We start from the raw sequence: 13,068 nt of genomic DNA, 5'->3' as shown, positions 1-13,068 counted from the left end.
TTCCTCTATCATCTCCATCATCGCCAAATCCTGTTAAAATTCTAATTTTTGAACCTTTCCATTCAAATCAACAATTTCATCGTCAAAATTTTAATAAACTTCTTCGTAATTTTAACAAACCGTCGGTCTTCTGTGGAGTAAGTTTATCGCTTCAGTCATCGTCGGCTCCTTCTACCACCGCCGTCTCATCGTCGAGAATATTTTGTTAGCCCACAACCAGTGTACCTGGACTCCTTCCAAATCTACGATTTCGTCGGTTTGAGTTAAAACCACCTGAACCAGAATATTGGGGGATTTCGAATCGAGATTCTGAAATTTTTGTTGGTATGAGGGCTAAGGTAAGCTCATCCTCTTCGTTTGGTTATGATTCATAGTCAATTAGCGTAGTTTCCTTAAAGTAAATCATTTATTTTGTTTTTCTAGTTAATGCTTCTTCTTTTCTTGTTTCGTTTCTTTTTATCAATCTGTCAATACCGATTGTTTCCTTAAGTAACGCGTATATTCAAAGTATCAATTCAATTTCTAGTGATGATGAAGATTTTCGGGCAAATAAGTATTACTTTTTCGTTATGCCTATTTCATGGAAAAGGCAACACCTTTTCAGCTTTAGATCCACCTTGTGAAGTAATCTGTTTCCATCAGCTGAAAGAAAGATTTCTTAATGCTCGGTAATGGGTTAAGGAGCTACCTTAGGGTGACTAGTGAATGGCCTGTTCCAACTTCCATTGATGTCCCTATTTCCTTTAGTTTCCAATGTTAAAGGATCAATTTCTTGAGGTATATGATTGTCAGTAACCGAGTACACCTTCCCCGAATGCTCAAATATATTGGTGTTGCTCAGATATTTATCAACCAAGCCAAAACTCAACTAGCAAGGATGATCAAAGAGCAACAGTAAGTTCAGTAAGCTGGGGAAAATAAGAAATTTTGCTAAAATCTGTGGTCCAGGGAAGAGGTTTCCAAGATATATAATTGGTCTAGGACTGATACAGGTCAAAGAATACAATACATTGAAGGCAGCAAAGAGATATGAACCATACATTTAGTTTTTGACTTGCATGCAGCTGATATGAACTACTTGTCTTGACTGCATTTTATGATATTTTATTTTGTTTATTGAAGATACGTTGTGGATGTGTTGCTTGTGGATGTGGGGATATTTTGCATAAACAAATTTCTTAAGCATCCCTTAATTTGTGTGTTTCTCTTTTTTTTCTCAAGTGACACAAAAATTATGGCTTTTCAATCAATTGCTTTGTTTGCTTGCATTACAGTTCTAGTTCAACTCGTGGCAGCACTTAAGATCATCGGGAACAAGCTGCTCACCCAGAAACACAGGTTCCATTCGTTTTTATTGCGTACTTTTAGCTGATTTATGATTATTTAATTAACTTTTGTGGTGTAAATGAAATTTATTATAGCAAAAGAGAAAAAATGTTTTGGGACAACATTAGACTATTAGATTTGGTTTTACTGTGAAAATGGGATGCATTATTTTGTACATAAGTTCATGAAGTTGAAAAAAATAGATTTCTTAATCATAAAAGCACACACTTCCAATCCCCTGCCTCCACCAACTAAGGGCCAATTAATGATGCATGTTATTTAAAGAATTTATTTTTCTTATCGTAAAAAAAATAAAAATAAAGACAAATAAAAAAGAAGTAAGTAAATAATACAAACAAATTATTTAGGAAATTATCTGTATTTAAAGACGTTAATGCGTTTGGGATGGTAAAAACTAATATTTAAATAAAATAAAATTAAGCTTTTTAAAATGATTTTTTTTTTGATACAGATAATGAATCAAATCTACTAAAAATAGGTTTTTATAATATTTTTTTATTAAGCAAAAGTGTAATTTTTTTGTAAATTGAGAACATAATTTTTTTTTTGGTTTATCAGTAAGTAAATAATACAAACAAATTCATTAACATTCCTCTACTAAAATTCCCAAACTTTTATTTATCAAAAACACGACTCAATTATTTTTATCAGTCATCAATTATGGCCTTCTGATTAAATATACAAGGATCCAGGTTTGGGTCATTTACGAAATGGATAAAGAATGGATTCATTTGCCTTCAAGACTTATACCCGAGTATGAAGAAGGGGTTCAAAAATTTCTTGCACAAGCCAAGGACTACGCCAAAACACATGACGTAATATTATGTCCTTGCATACGTTGTAAAAATAAGAAGTATGTGACATTTGACAAAGTGTATGAGCACTTAATTATCAAGGGATTCGATCCTTCTTACACGATTTGGTTCTTCCATGGTGAAACTGATACCCCACAATTTGAAGGTGAAGGTAGTTTAGGAGGAGTTCAAGAAGCGGAGGATGAAATTAGAGAGGCATTTTCACTTATATAGGGATGTATTTGTCTCAGATGAAGAGGTTGGACACAATACGTCTGACACAAGAGATTATGAGTTTGCTAATTTATTAGAAGATGCAGAAACTCCTCTCTTCCCTGGATGTACGACTTATACAAAGTTGTCAGCATCTGTCACATTATACAATTACAAGTCTACCAATGGTCACACTGACAGTAGTTTCAATGAGCTCCTTAAGATTTTAGGTGACATGCTTCCAGAAAAAACCACACCTCCACAAAATGTTTACTCAATGAAAAAGTTTTTGAAACCATTTGATTTAGGATATGAGAAGATTCATGCTTGCCCAAACGATTGTTGTTTATTTAGAAAGGAGCTCAAAGAATTAGACTCATGTCCAAAGTGCGGTTCCTCAAGATGGAAGGTGGACAAAGTTACCTTCAAAGTTCGTAAAGAAGTTCCTGAAAAGGTGCTAAGGTATTTTCATGTGATACCAAGATTTAAAAAGATGTTTAAATCAGAAGAAATGGCTGAAGATTTGATTTGGAACTCCAATCACAAAAGTCAAGATCATATGATGCGTCATCCAGTTGATTCAGTAGCTTGGGATACAATAAATCACAAGTGGCCTGCTTTTGCATCAGATCCTAGAAATCTTAGTCTTGGTCTTGCAACAGATAGATTCAACCCTTTTGGTGACCTTAGTTCCAGATATAGTTGTTGGCCGGTTATCTTGGTCAATTACAATCTTCCTCCATTCAAGTGCATGTCGAAGGAAAATCTTATGTTAACATTACTAATACCAGGTCCAAAGCAACCGGGAAATGATATAGATGTGTACTTGGAACCTTTTGTGGAGGATTTGAAGGAGTTGTGGGACATAGGTGTGAAGGCATTTGATGCATTTAGCAAGTCAATGTTCAATCTGAAGGCTATATTGATGTGGACAATCAATGATTTTCCAGCTTATGGAAACCTAGCTGGATGTGCCACAAAAGGGAATTTGGTTGCCCAATATGTGGTGAAGACGTATGTTCTATGTGGCTTAAGTACAGTAGAAAGTTTTCATACTTAGGCCACCGAAGATTTCTTGCACCTGATCATCCATTTCGTGAGAAAAAAAAATGGTTTAATGGGAAAAAAGAGAGAAAAGGAAAACCGAGGCCTTTGACTGGTTTAGAAATTCTCAATGAGGTAAAAGTCATTGAAAATGACTGGGGAAAAAAGAAAAGGAGTAAGAATATCAATAATGCAAAGAGAAAGAGAAAGACGCATGATAGTTCAAAAAATGTACAAAAATCAGATCAAATGTGGAAGAAGAAGTCAATTTTTTTCAGTTTGCCATACTGAAGTGTAAGTTATTTTGCACTCTATTCATCTAGTTTTATAAATTTGTTTTTTTTTTCGTAAATTTTTATGAATCCTGAACCAATACTATGAAATGTGTTAATGGTTACGCGCAGGGACTGCAGCTACTTCATAACTTAGATGTGATGTATGTTGACAAGAATGTCTGCGAAAATATCATAGGCACATTGTTAAATGTGAAGAAAAAATCCAAAGATGATGTGAATGCTCGCAAAGATTTGATGCAATTAAACATTAGAAAAGAATTACATTTCCAAGAGAAAGGTGAAAATATGTATCACTTGCCTGCTGCACCTTACACATTGTCTAAAAAAGAGATGAATGTATTTTGCTCTAGATTGAAGAAAATAAAGTTACCCGATGGCTATAGCTCAAATATTGGTAACTGTGTTTCTTTAGAAGATCATAAGCTTATTAGGCTGAAATCTCATGATTGTCATGTTCTAATGCAACAATTGCTATCAGTAGCATTGAGAAATCTTTTACCGAATTTATGGATCAAAACCAATGGGACTTGTTCGTAAAGAAGACACTATCACCACCATTTCAAGTAAGTATCAATTCGTTGTTATGGATTTTTTTGTGCTGTTGTTTATTGTTGTTTGTGACAGTTTGTATTGTTCATTAATTTAGTTACACATTGATTTTTTCGGTTGTTCTTGACCTGATGTTACGAAATTCTTAGTTCAATTATCATTTTTTATTTAGTCGGTGGATAGCTTCCCAGCAAATAAATTCACAAATCAGAAGTGGTGAAGCACGAGATAGTGAAGCACAACTGTATTTTTAGTAATCATGTGACTAATCAATATATGAATATGTTATATGTTTTTTTCTTTTCAGGAAAAGAGTGAAAAATTTAAGGCAATGAGGGGAAGCAAAGATACCACACAATGAGCAGAAGAGGTTATGCCTGTTTGGCTAACATTATGGTAATTTTTATTATTTGAAAAACCTTATGAAAAGTTCTTTTCAAAGTTTTCTTTTTTTTAATTGTATTGATACATTTTTTGAATTATGTTCCTAATGGATTTTGCATATATTTCTATATGCCTCATACTGCAGGAGAAAACAAGTTCTGCTGATATACCAATTACAAGAACAAAAGTATGGGTGGAAGGCCATAAGAAGAAAAATGGACAACCTAGTGGTGAAGCTGTTGGAGAAAAAATGGTAATAAAATTTTTTCTTTCAGAAAAAACTGGTAAACTTAAATTCATTATTTTCTAGAAAATTATGTATTTGTTATTTGCAGAAAGAAATAAAAGAATGTGCACCTGAATCTCAAAACACTACTAACATTGCTGAGGATGCAATTAGCCTTGTATTTGGGAAGGAAATTCGAGGTAGAGTGCGTGGAATGGACTTTGGAGTCACACCTTCAAAAGTTGGAGCATCTTTGCAACAAAATGGAACTATTAAACAACTTCAAAGTATGATGCACAGCCTTCAACAAGAAGTGCAACAAATGAGGTTAATTATTTTCCAAAATATGAGGCAACAAAATGAGTAAGAACAGGTTAGTAACTAAACGACATTAGATAAAATAATTTGTATTGATGCGGTTGAGAATTCTTGTTTAGTGATGTCGTTGATGTGGTCATAATAATTTGTATTATGTTTAATTTGGTTGATGTGGTCATAATAATTTGTGTATTGTCTTCTTACATTGGAGATTTGTTGTTTGACATATTTTTTTATTTATCTCAATATGTAGGTTGGTAGTGGTGGCAGTATTGGGATTGGGAATGATATTGGCAGCGGCTGTGATATCAATCGTCCCAAAAAAAGTGGTAATGCTGATAATGTGAACCAACATTAAGTTGCATCTCGGGTAACTATCTTAAAAGTTTGTGTTATCTAACCCACATTTGTTATAAAATAGATATGACATAATTAATACTTTGTATGGTTTATATGCAGTCAAATTTAAAGAATGTGAGTCATGGAGATATACCTGAAAATACTAAATGTAAGTTGCTTCATTGGTGTGGTGATGGAGTTGTTGCTGAAGGTCGAATTGCATCCACAGATCCAACGGTAAAAGTGTATCACGTTCCTCTTGGTGGATCTTGTTGGAAAGTTTGGGTTGATAGAGTTCTTGTGGAGCAGGTAGACTTAATTCGACCGAATTCTGAAATGATTTTTTTGGATGATGCAGTTGGAAGCACAGTAGCATGGTTTTCTAAATTTATCGTTTTGTGTGACTGATACAGATCCTATTAGTTCTAGAGTTACAGACACTATTGCATCAAACCATCATATTGATGAGTATTTTGTCTACTTTATCAAGTTTTTTGTCTTATTGGATCAAGGAGAATTGACATTAATTACTTAGTTCTTGTGATTGGTTGGATGTGGTGTGATAAATCTTCATGATCGAGAGATAACTACTTTGTTGTGATGCATTGATCGAAAATTTAATGTGATGCACGTTGCTGATAAACCAAATAGACAGCACAGATTGTACAATGTTGAACATGTCGCAGCGTGCAGTTGCACGCTGCCAATAGCTCACCTTATCAACAGCATATTAGGCATGCCACGGATACTTTTAACCGCAGCGTGCAATACAAGCTGCCAATTTGTCAACATATTAACAGCATGTTTTGCATGACGTCGATACTTTTAACCGCAGCATGCAATGCACGCTGCCAATTGGTCAATATATCAACAACATGTTTTGCACGACGTTGATACATTTAACCGCAGCATGCAATGCACGCTGCGAATTGGTCAACATATCAACAGCATGTTTTGCACGACGTTGATACATTTAACCATAGCGTGCGCGGCACGCTGCTGAAAGTTAACTATCAATAGCACACTTTGCACGCCGTTATTAGAGTAAACCGCAGCGTAAACCGCACGCTGCCAATAGTTGCATACTTAATACGGCTTTTAACTTTACAGCGTGCGTCGCATCCGCGGCGCACATTGCACGCTGCGGAAACCAACTTTTCTTGTAGTGCTGGTTCAGTTTCAGCTAGTGTGCTGAAATCAGCCTAGCTCATTTCAAGCTGATTTCAGTTTGTGCAGAATCAGTAAATTTATCGTCATTTATCAGCATCTTAAGCTTCGATTCAGACTTTGTCTTTTGAATATGATTTGTAGATCATCTTTTCCAACGCATACTGAATCGCTTCATTCCAATAATCGAGCTGAGAGATATGACCAAAATACCGCAACTGCTCATACCAACTGATTGTTATTTTCGTGCAATTAGTTTGGAAATTCAGCGATCAGTTAGACCTTGATAACATCTGATTTTGCCCTACTGACGTGAAATACGACTTGTTTCAAATTGAGTTTTCTGATCAGTAAAGTTAGAAGATTGTCATTTGAATCATCCAGCTGAGAGATATAATCCAAAAACCCAAGCTCGCCATAAATTCAGTTTGGATAAATTCAGTTTCAGTTTGCTTCTTGTGTTTGCAACTTCACACATAAGTAAATATGTTAGAAATACAATAACAAGTTTTGTAAACATCAAAATCAAGATTGCGAACATGAAATGCTTCAATCCCAATTTACCACCCGTTTCTGCTCTTTATACTCTAGGGACGCGCATTCTCATGCACATATAGAAAAGAACCCGATACAGCCTCCCAAAAGATTAAAATCAGCTTAGCAGAGAAATTCGAACTACGTAACCTGAATGCATGTAATCTAGGGTTTTATTTAAAATATGTGTTTAAGGATTTTTATGCATTTGATGCATAATTATTGCATGGTTAGAGTTTATTTCATGATTATTTTGAAGTTTCATGCATTAAGGTTTTAAGTTGCATTTCGCGCTCGAAGGAGTAACAGAGAAAGAAGATAATCAAGAAAAATATTTTTATTAAATAATTAATTCTAATTGTCTAATATGAGATGTTTTTAATGGAAATTTCGAAAATTGGGCTTTGGTGGATATTTTTAATCGCCGGGTCATATTTTTAACTGGTACGCAAAATTTAGCGAATCGAGGGACTTTTTGAGGGCTCGGACTATATTTTCAAAAACGTACCTAAACAAAATATTTTTCGAGAGTGTTATTGGTCTTGACGGGTTTGTGTTAAGCCTTAATGGGCTCAAAACCCTTTTAATCCTTTTAAAATGTAATTTAGGGCCCATTAGTACTTAGCTTTTTTTATTTAAACACTACCCTACACTAACCCTATCCCTAATAAGACCTTATCAGCCGCCCACCCCTTATTCCAGCAGTCATCTTCACGTTTTTTCTAGCAGCAAACATCGGCCCTTAGGTTTTTCAAGAAGAAAACTTCTTCTCCGCCTCTCCAGTTCACGCCCCGCATGTAGTTCTTCAAGCTTTTGATCATTTAAATGCTCAGGCACACATGTATCTTATTTTTCTCTTCATTCACGCCAATATTATTGATGTAATATACTTAAATGCATGAGGATTTTTTGGCTAGCTTGAGGTTTTGGTTTTATGCAAGTTTCTTGGCATGAAGGTGCATTCATGGGTTGTTTTCTCACGTCTTTTGTGATCTTTATGCAAGGGGACTGCCGAGGGGGTTGATGAGGGGTTGTTCACATCAAGGTTTATGTTTTCTAAGGGCTGGAGTCGAGTGGGACTCAAGTTATAGCTTAGGTCTAGGGGTTGCACTTGGTCGCGTGGGTCGGTGTTTGCCAGATCGAATGATTCAAGCGAGATGGCGGTGCGAGAGCCGTTCCTAGCCTTGGACCAGACCCTGATGGGGCTGAGTCATGGTCTGAGATGTCTCGGACACAGCTGGACATGACCATGAATCCTATCGAGCAAGTGAGAGGGAAGTTGATCGCGTTTGGTTGCATCTCTAGTGTGCGTGTGTTGTGGCATGCATGGGGCTAAGTCCTTGAGATGGTTCGGCCCAGGAGGGTCCTAGGGTGTTCTAGGAGGGGCTGGTCTGTGGCTGGTCCTAACTGGTTAGGTGTAGGGTCGATGGTTTGGGTCTAAGGTCGTGGCTAGGGTATGACTAGGTGGAGCAGAAAATTCCAGCAGCCTTTGGGCTTGCTTTTGTGGGTCGTAAGTGGTCTGGAAAGAGTTGTTTAGGGGCTGGTGGTGTAGGATAAGGTCATGGTTTAAGTTGGGAAAAATTTTGTTAAGTTTCGGGTTGATTCGGGTTAAAACCAGGATCTCGATCCAAATTTTAAAACGAACCGTATAGGTTTTGAAACGGGCTCGATTTTACATCTAAGAAATGGTTATAAATATGTTTTGAGATGTTTTAAGGAGTTTGGTAAGCTTCGGGTCGAAATTTGGAGGTTCAGGGGTAAAATAGTCATTTTGGGTTTCCAGAGGCAAAATGGTCATTTTGCAACCGAATTTGAGTTTTTAGTCCTGGCAACGCCCTGAGCACAATTTGACATTTTTTTTAAATGTTTATGTACTACGTATATGACTTTTTGAGTAAATGTGACAAACACGTTGCATGCTTGATTTTAAGGAAAAGTTTATGTATATGCATGTTTTTCTTAAGTGATGAATATGATGACATGTTTTTAAAGGAAGGGAGTTGGTTGTGACTAATACAAATACGTTAATACGATGATATGTAAGGCCAAGGCTCAGTGGACGGGTAATGCTGTCGCTAATGTCCCCGCCGCGGGGTACCGCGGTTACACATAGATGGATTTATTGCCTAATACGATGATACGAAAGTCACATCTAATTAACATAATACAAATTAAGAAAACGAACATGTATATGTTGATTTGTGAGTATGTTATGAAAAGGATTATGCTTTAACAAGTCATGATTATGCATACGATTTTTGGAGTTCATGAAGCACATCTTTATTACAATACTTTTCAATGTTGCATGTTATGTATATGTATTTGTTATAACGTTACAGGTATGTTGAGTCTTTATACTCACTAGGTGTGAATGATGTAGGTGAGCATATTTATCAGGAGACTGGAGGTGCCGAAGACTGAGTAGGCAGGGCTGGATATGCGCACGCTAACCCGAGGACCTTATTTCTTCTGTACATTATGTTTTTGAGTTAGGAGTGGACATGAATATTTTTTTACGCTTGTTTTTACATGTTGAGGATTTTGTCAAGATTTTTACTTGTTTCTTATTTGCATGATTTTGAAACGTAAGTCTAGGTTTGTCGACTTGTCTTTTATTTTAACTACAGTATTTTATCCGTTAACTGACTGCTATTATTTTAAAATGCGAAATTTTCAATGGTATTGCATGCATGCATGAGTTAGTGATCAATTTCCAAAGTCGAGCTTATAAAAAAAAATTTAGTAGCATTTTTAAATAGTAGACGTTTCAATTCAAGATCAAATCAGAGAAGAGACTTGATAGTTGATCGTGCTTACACCGACCACCGAGACTTGCAATGTATGTCTGCTATTAGAAAGGATCAGTGTATCATTTGAAGAAAAAGCTGATATACTTATCGAGTGATAATATTACACATTGAAATATTACAAGGAATAATGCACATTAAACGACGAATGTACTATCCTGATGAAGATTTCAAATTTCAGATAACGTTGGTGACCTTTAGATTGAAGTCTATAAATACCTATCATTAAGTCATTTATTAGACATAGATACAATGATACAATCAATACTTATTCTCTCAAACATTAAAAGTGAGACGAGAATTAAAGAGCTAGCCTTCATATATTTATTGTCAATTTCATGGTATCCAAGAAACATACTGTTGCAAGCCAATAACCTTTTTATTTCTTTATGTATTCATGATTTTGACTCACTTGTAATCCGTCATGTGGTGTGTCTGGACATAGAGTCAAGTTGTTCAAATTCTAATTTGTCCTACTGTGTGATCTAGACGTGAAGTTTGTTCGCGCTATAATCCGTCCTACTGTGCGTTCTTGACGTGTGAATCTTTGTGTTTCTCACTTGTAATATGTACTACTGTGTGATCTAGAAGTGAAGTCGAGTCTCCACATGCTGAGTGTAAGGTCCAAAAATTAAACGGCGTAAACCAACTGCATGCGAATCTATGAAATAATGAAAAATAAGTAAATGACTGATTTTAATTGCCATTAATTATGTGACATACTTGTTTATATGCTAAACGAGATTTTATTGTCATCATGCATAAAATTGTGTTTTTAGGAATATTCAAGTGACGATCGAGGAACGGGGACCGAGTACTGAAAATGTAAAATGTTTTTATTAAATGATTGTTTTTAATTATTTAAAAAGTGGTTGATGCTTTTTAGTATTTTTGAAAATAAAGGGTTTTGAGGTGATTTTATACGCCGGGACATAATTTTTATCGGTGTTGGTTCTTCAACTAAAATACGAACTTTTTGGCAACCCGGCTAATAAATTCACATATTTGCTAAAAGAAAAACTTTGTTAATATTTTAATTATGTCCTAATTAGACTAATGGGCCTAATTAGATGGCTTAATAGGCCTAATAAACCTTGAAGGCCATTAACTAATATTTAAAGTGTTAAAAATCACAAAACCCTACACTTTGCACCAAAGAAACTATCGGCCACCTAATTCTATTTTCTGAAAACTCTCCACCTCTCTCAAGCACCCCACGGCACACACACACCACAAGGAGAAGAGGAAATTCGAAGGTGCCAAGGGGAAACAAGCCAAGGTTTCGTCCCGTTCTTCGACGTCAACGGATATTCGAGCGAATTTAACGCAAAGGCACGCCATACATCTCCTTTTCTCATCCATCATATCATATTATGGTTTGAATTATTGGATGCATGAAGAACATGATTTATTTTTTCAGAATTTTCGTAATATTGCATGTATGCATGAAGAAACATGGTTTTTGATTCAAATAAATTACATATTGTGTGGTTAAGGGGCTGCCATGACCTAAGGTAAGATCAAGAGAGGTTTTTCAATGCATTAGACTCACACACACATGCCTAAATCACCACTAAAGTCGAAGGAGTGAAGCCATGCACAATTCGGTTCTTAAGTTGCTGTCATAGGGTAAGGGCGATCGGGTTCAGGGTTCAGGGGGTTGGTTCGGCCTTGGCATGGGCTAGGGCTCGGCCAGGGGCTGTCACGGGTCAGGGGGAGAGGCCTATCCAAGCTAGGACTCACGGTATGGGCTGGGGAAGAGTCCTAGCCATGCTAGGACTCTACCCGAGAAGTTGCAGCAGAAGCGTGCAGGAGTACGTGGCTTGCTGTGAGGGAAGGGCTTGGTCCAGGGCTCAGGGGCTGGGCTAGGGCAAGTCCTTAGGGTCCTAGAAGTTTGTTCAAGGTTGGGGGCGACAGCTAGGTCCTTAAGGGCACAAAGGAGATTCCTAGTCACTAAGGGAGTTCTCGGCCAGCATGGGTTTGGTGTGAGGGGCTTCGTTTTTGGCTTTAGGTGGGCTTTCTTGGGGAACTAAGGGTCCAATAGGTTAATTTTGGATGTTGGTCAAGTTTTGGATCGACATGGCTCGGGGGTAACTCGTGGAAATCGGAAGTTGGCTCGGGGTCGAAGTTTAGGTGGCAAAATAGGGTTTTTAACTAGGAAAAATTGGAAAAACGGCTCACGGGGGTCGAGTCGTGGTTCATAAGGGCTAAAATAATATAAAAAGACTAAATTTAGAATTTAGGAATTTTATATTAAAGTTTGGGATTTTTCGGGATTAAAACACCGTCAAAACAATTAATTAATGATAAATGAAAAGTCAAATATTTATGCTAAATAAAATTATGGGAAAATTAAATTAGTCTTAAATAATTATTTGGGACATGTTAGAGTCAATGAATTCAAGAAAAAGTCAAATTCGAGGAGTTTTACGTCTAGGGGTAAAACGATCTTTTTACACCTACAAATTAATAAATGTCATGGCAGTGCCCTAAATGCTATTTCTATGATATCATGATTATTTTTAAATGTTTATGAGATGTTCATGATTTAATTATGATTTTTAAATGTCCATGGGATTTTTATGATTTAAAGAAGACATTTAAAATACATGTTGCATGCTTGGTTTCAAAAAGAAAAAAATGTAAAGGCTATTCATGATTTTTCTAAAGTAATGAGCATGAAAAATGTTGAAGGAAGTGAATTGATTGTGACTAATTCGTTAATGGTGGGGATATCGTGAGGGTTATGGTCCCAGTGGGAGCCCGACGATCGTGTTTCCATCATTGCGAATATGTGGTAACGGTTAGGTGGTAACGGATTTGTGGTAACGGTAAGAATGGGAATGTCGTGAGGGGAAAAGGCCCCAGAGGGAGCCCATTTATGAGAAAAGGCCCCAGAGGGAACCCCGACGATCGTATTTCTATTCGAATCATGATAGGCCAAGGCTCAGTTGACCCGTGAGAGTGTTGCTGATGTCCCCGCCGTCCAGTACTGTGGTTACATGTAGATGGATCCATCGACTCTTATGATCATGATCAGGAAAGTCACA

The 13,068-nt window shown here is 36.5% G+C and overlaps 2 protein-coding genes across 4 annotated transcripts; both read left to right on the top strand.

Moving 5' to 3' along the window:
• The first annotated feature begins 1,308 nt into the window (after positions 1–1,308).
• Positions 1,309–3,933, top strand: LOC140956886 (uncharacterized). 2 transcript variants are annotated; one of them, XR_012171562.1, is made up of 3 exons: positions 1,309–1,338; positions 2,040–3,692; positions 3,803–3,933. XR_012171562.1 is itself a non-coding variant. In XM_073413840.1 (2 exons), exon 2 carries the CDS (start codon positions 2,344–2,346, stop codon positions 3,412–3,414), a length of 1,071 nt encoding a protein of 356 aa, XP_073269941.1. In that variant the 5' UTR covers positions 1,309–1,338; positions 2,040–2,343; the 3' UTR covers positions 3,415–3,901. The 2 variants fall into 2 exon arrangements, 1 of the variants encoding a protein (XP_073269941.1); XM_073413840.1 differs by having other exon boundaries at positions 2,040–3,901.
• A 611-nt stretch (positions 3,934–4,544) lies between these two features.
• LOC140956762 (uncharacterized) lies at positions 4,545–6,033 on the top strand. Of its 2 annotated transcripts, none has more exons than XM_073413726.1 (5): positions 4,545–4,613; positions 4,773–4,880; positions 4,963–5,180; positions 5,425–5,500; positions 5,631–6,033. In XM_073413726.1, exons 2-5 carry the CDS (start codon positions 4,878–4,880, stop codon positions 5,916–5,918), a joined length of 585 nt encoding a protein of 194 aa, XP_073269827.1. In that variant the 5' UTR covers positions 4,545–4,613; positions 4,773–4,877; the 3' UTR covers positions 5,919–6,033. The 2 variants fall into 2 exon arrangements, with proteins under 2 accessions (XP_073269827.1, XP_073269760.1); XM_073413659.1 differs by having other exon boundaries at positions 4,574–4,639.
• Positions 6,034–13,068: the final 7,035 nt, after the last annotated feature.

This window comes from Primulina huaijiensis, chromosome 1 (assembly GCF_012295235.1).
Source record: "Primulina huaijiensis isolate GDHJ02 chromosome 1, ASM1229523v2, whole genome shotgun sequence".
In the NCBI taxonomy this organism is placed as follows: domain Eukaryota; kingdom Viridiplantae; phylum Streptophyta; class Magnoliopsida; order Lamiales; family Gesneriaceae; genus Primulina; species Primulina huaijiensis.
This window is presented reverse-complemented; position numbering and strand designations above follow the sequence as displayed.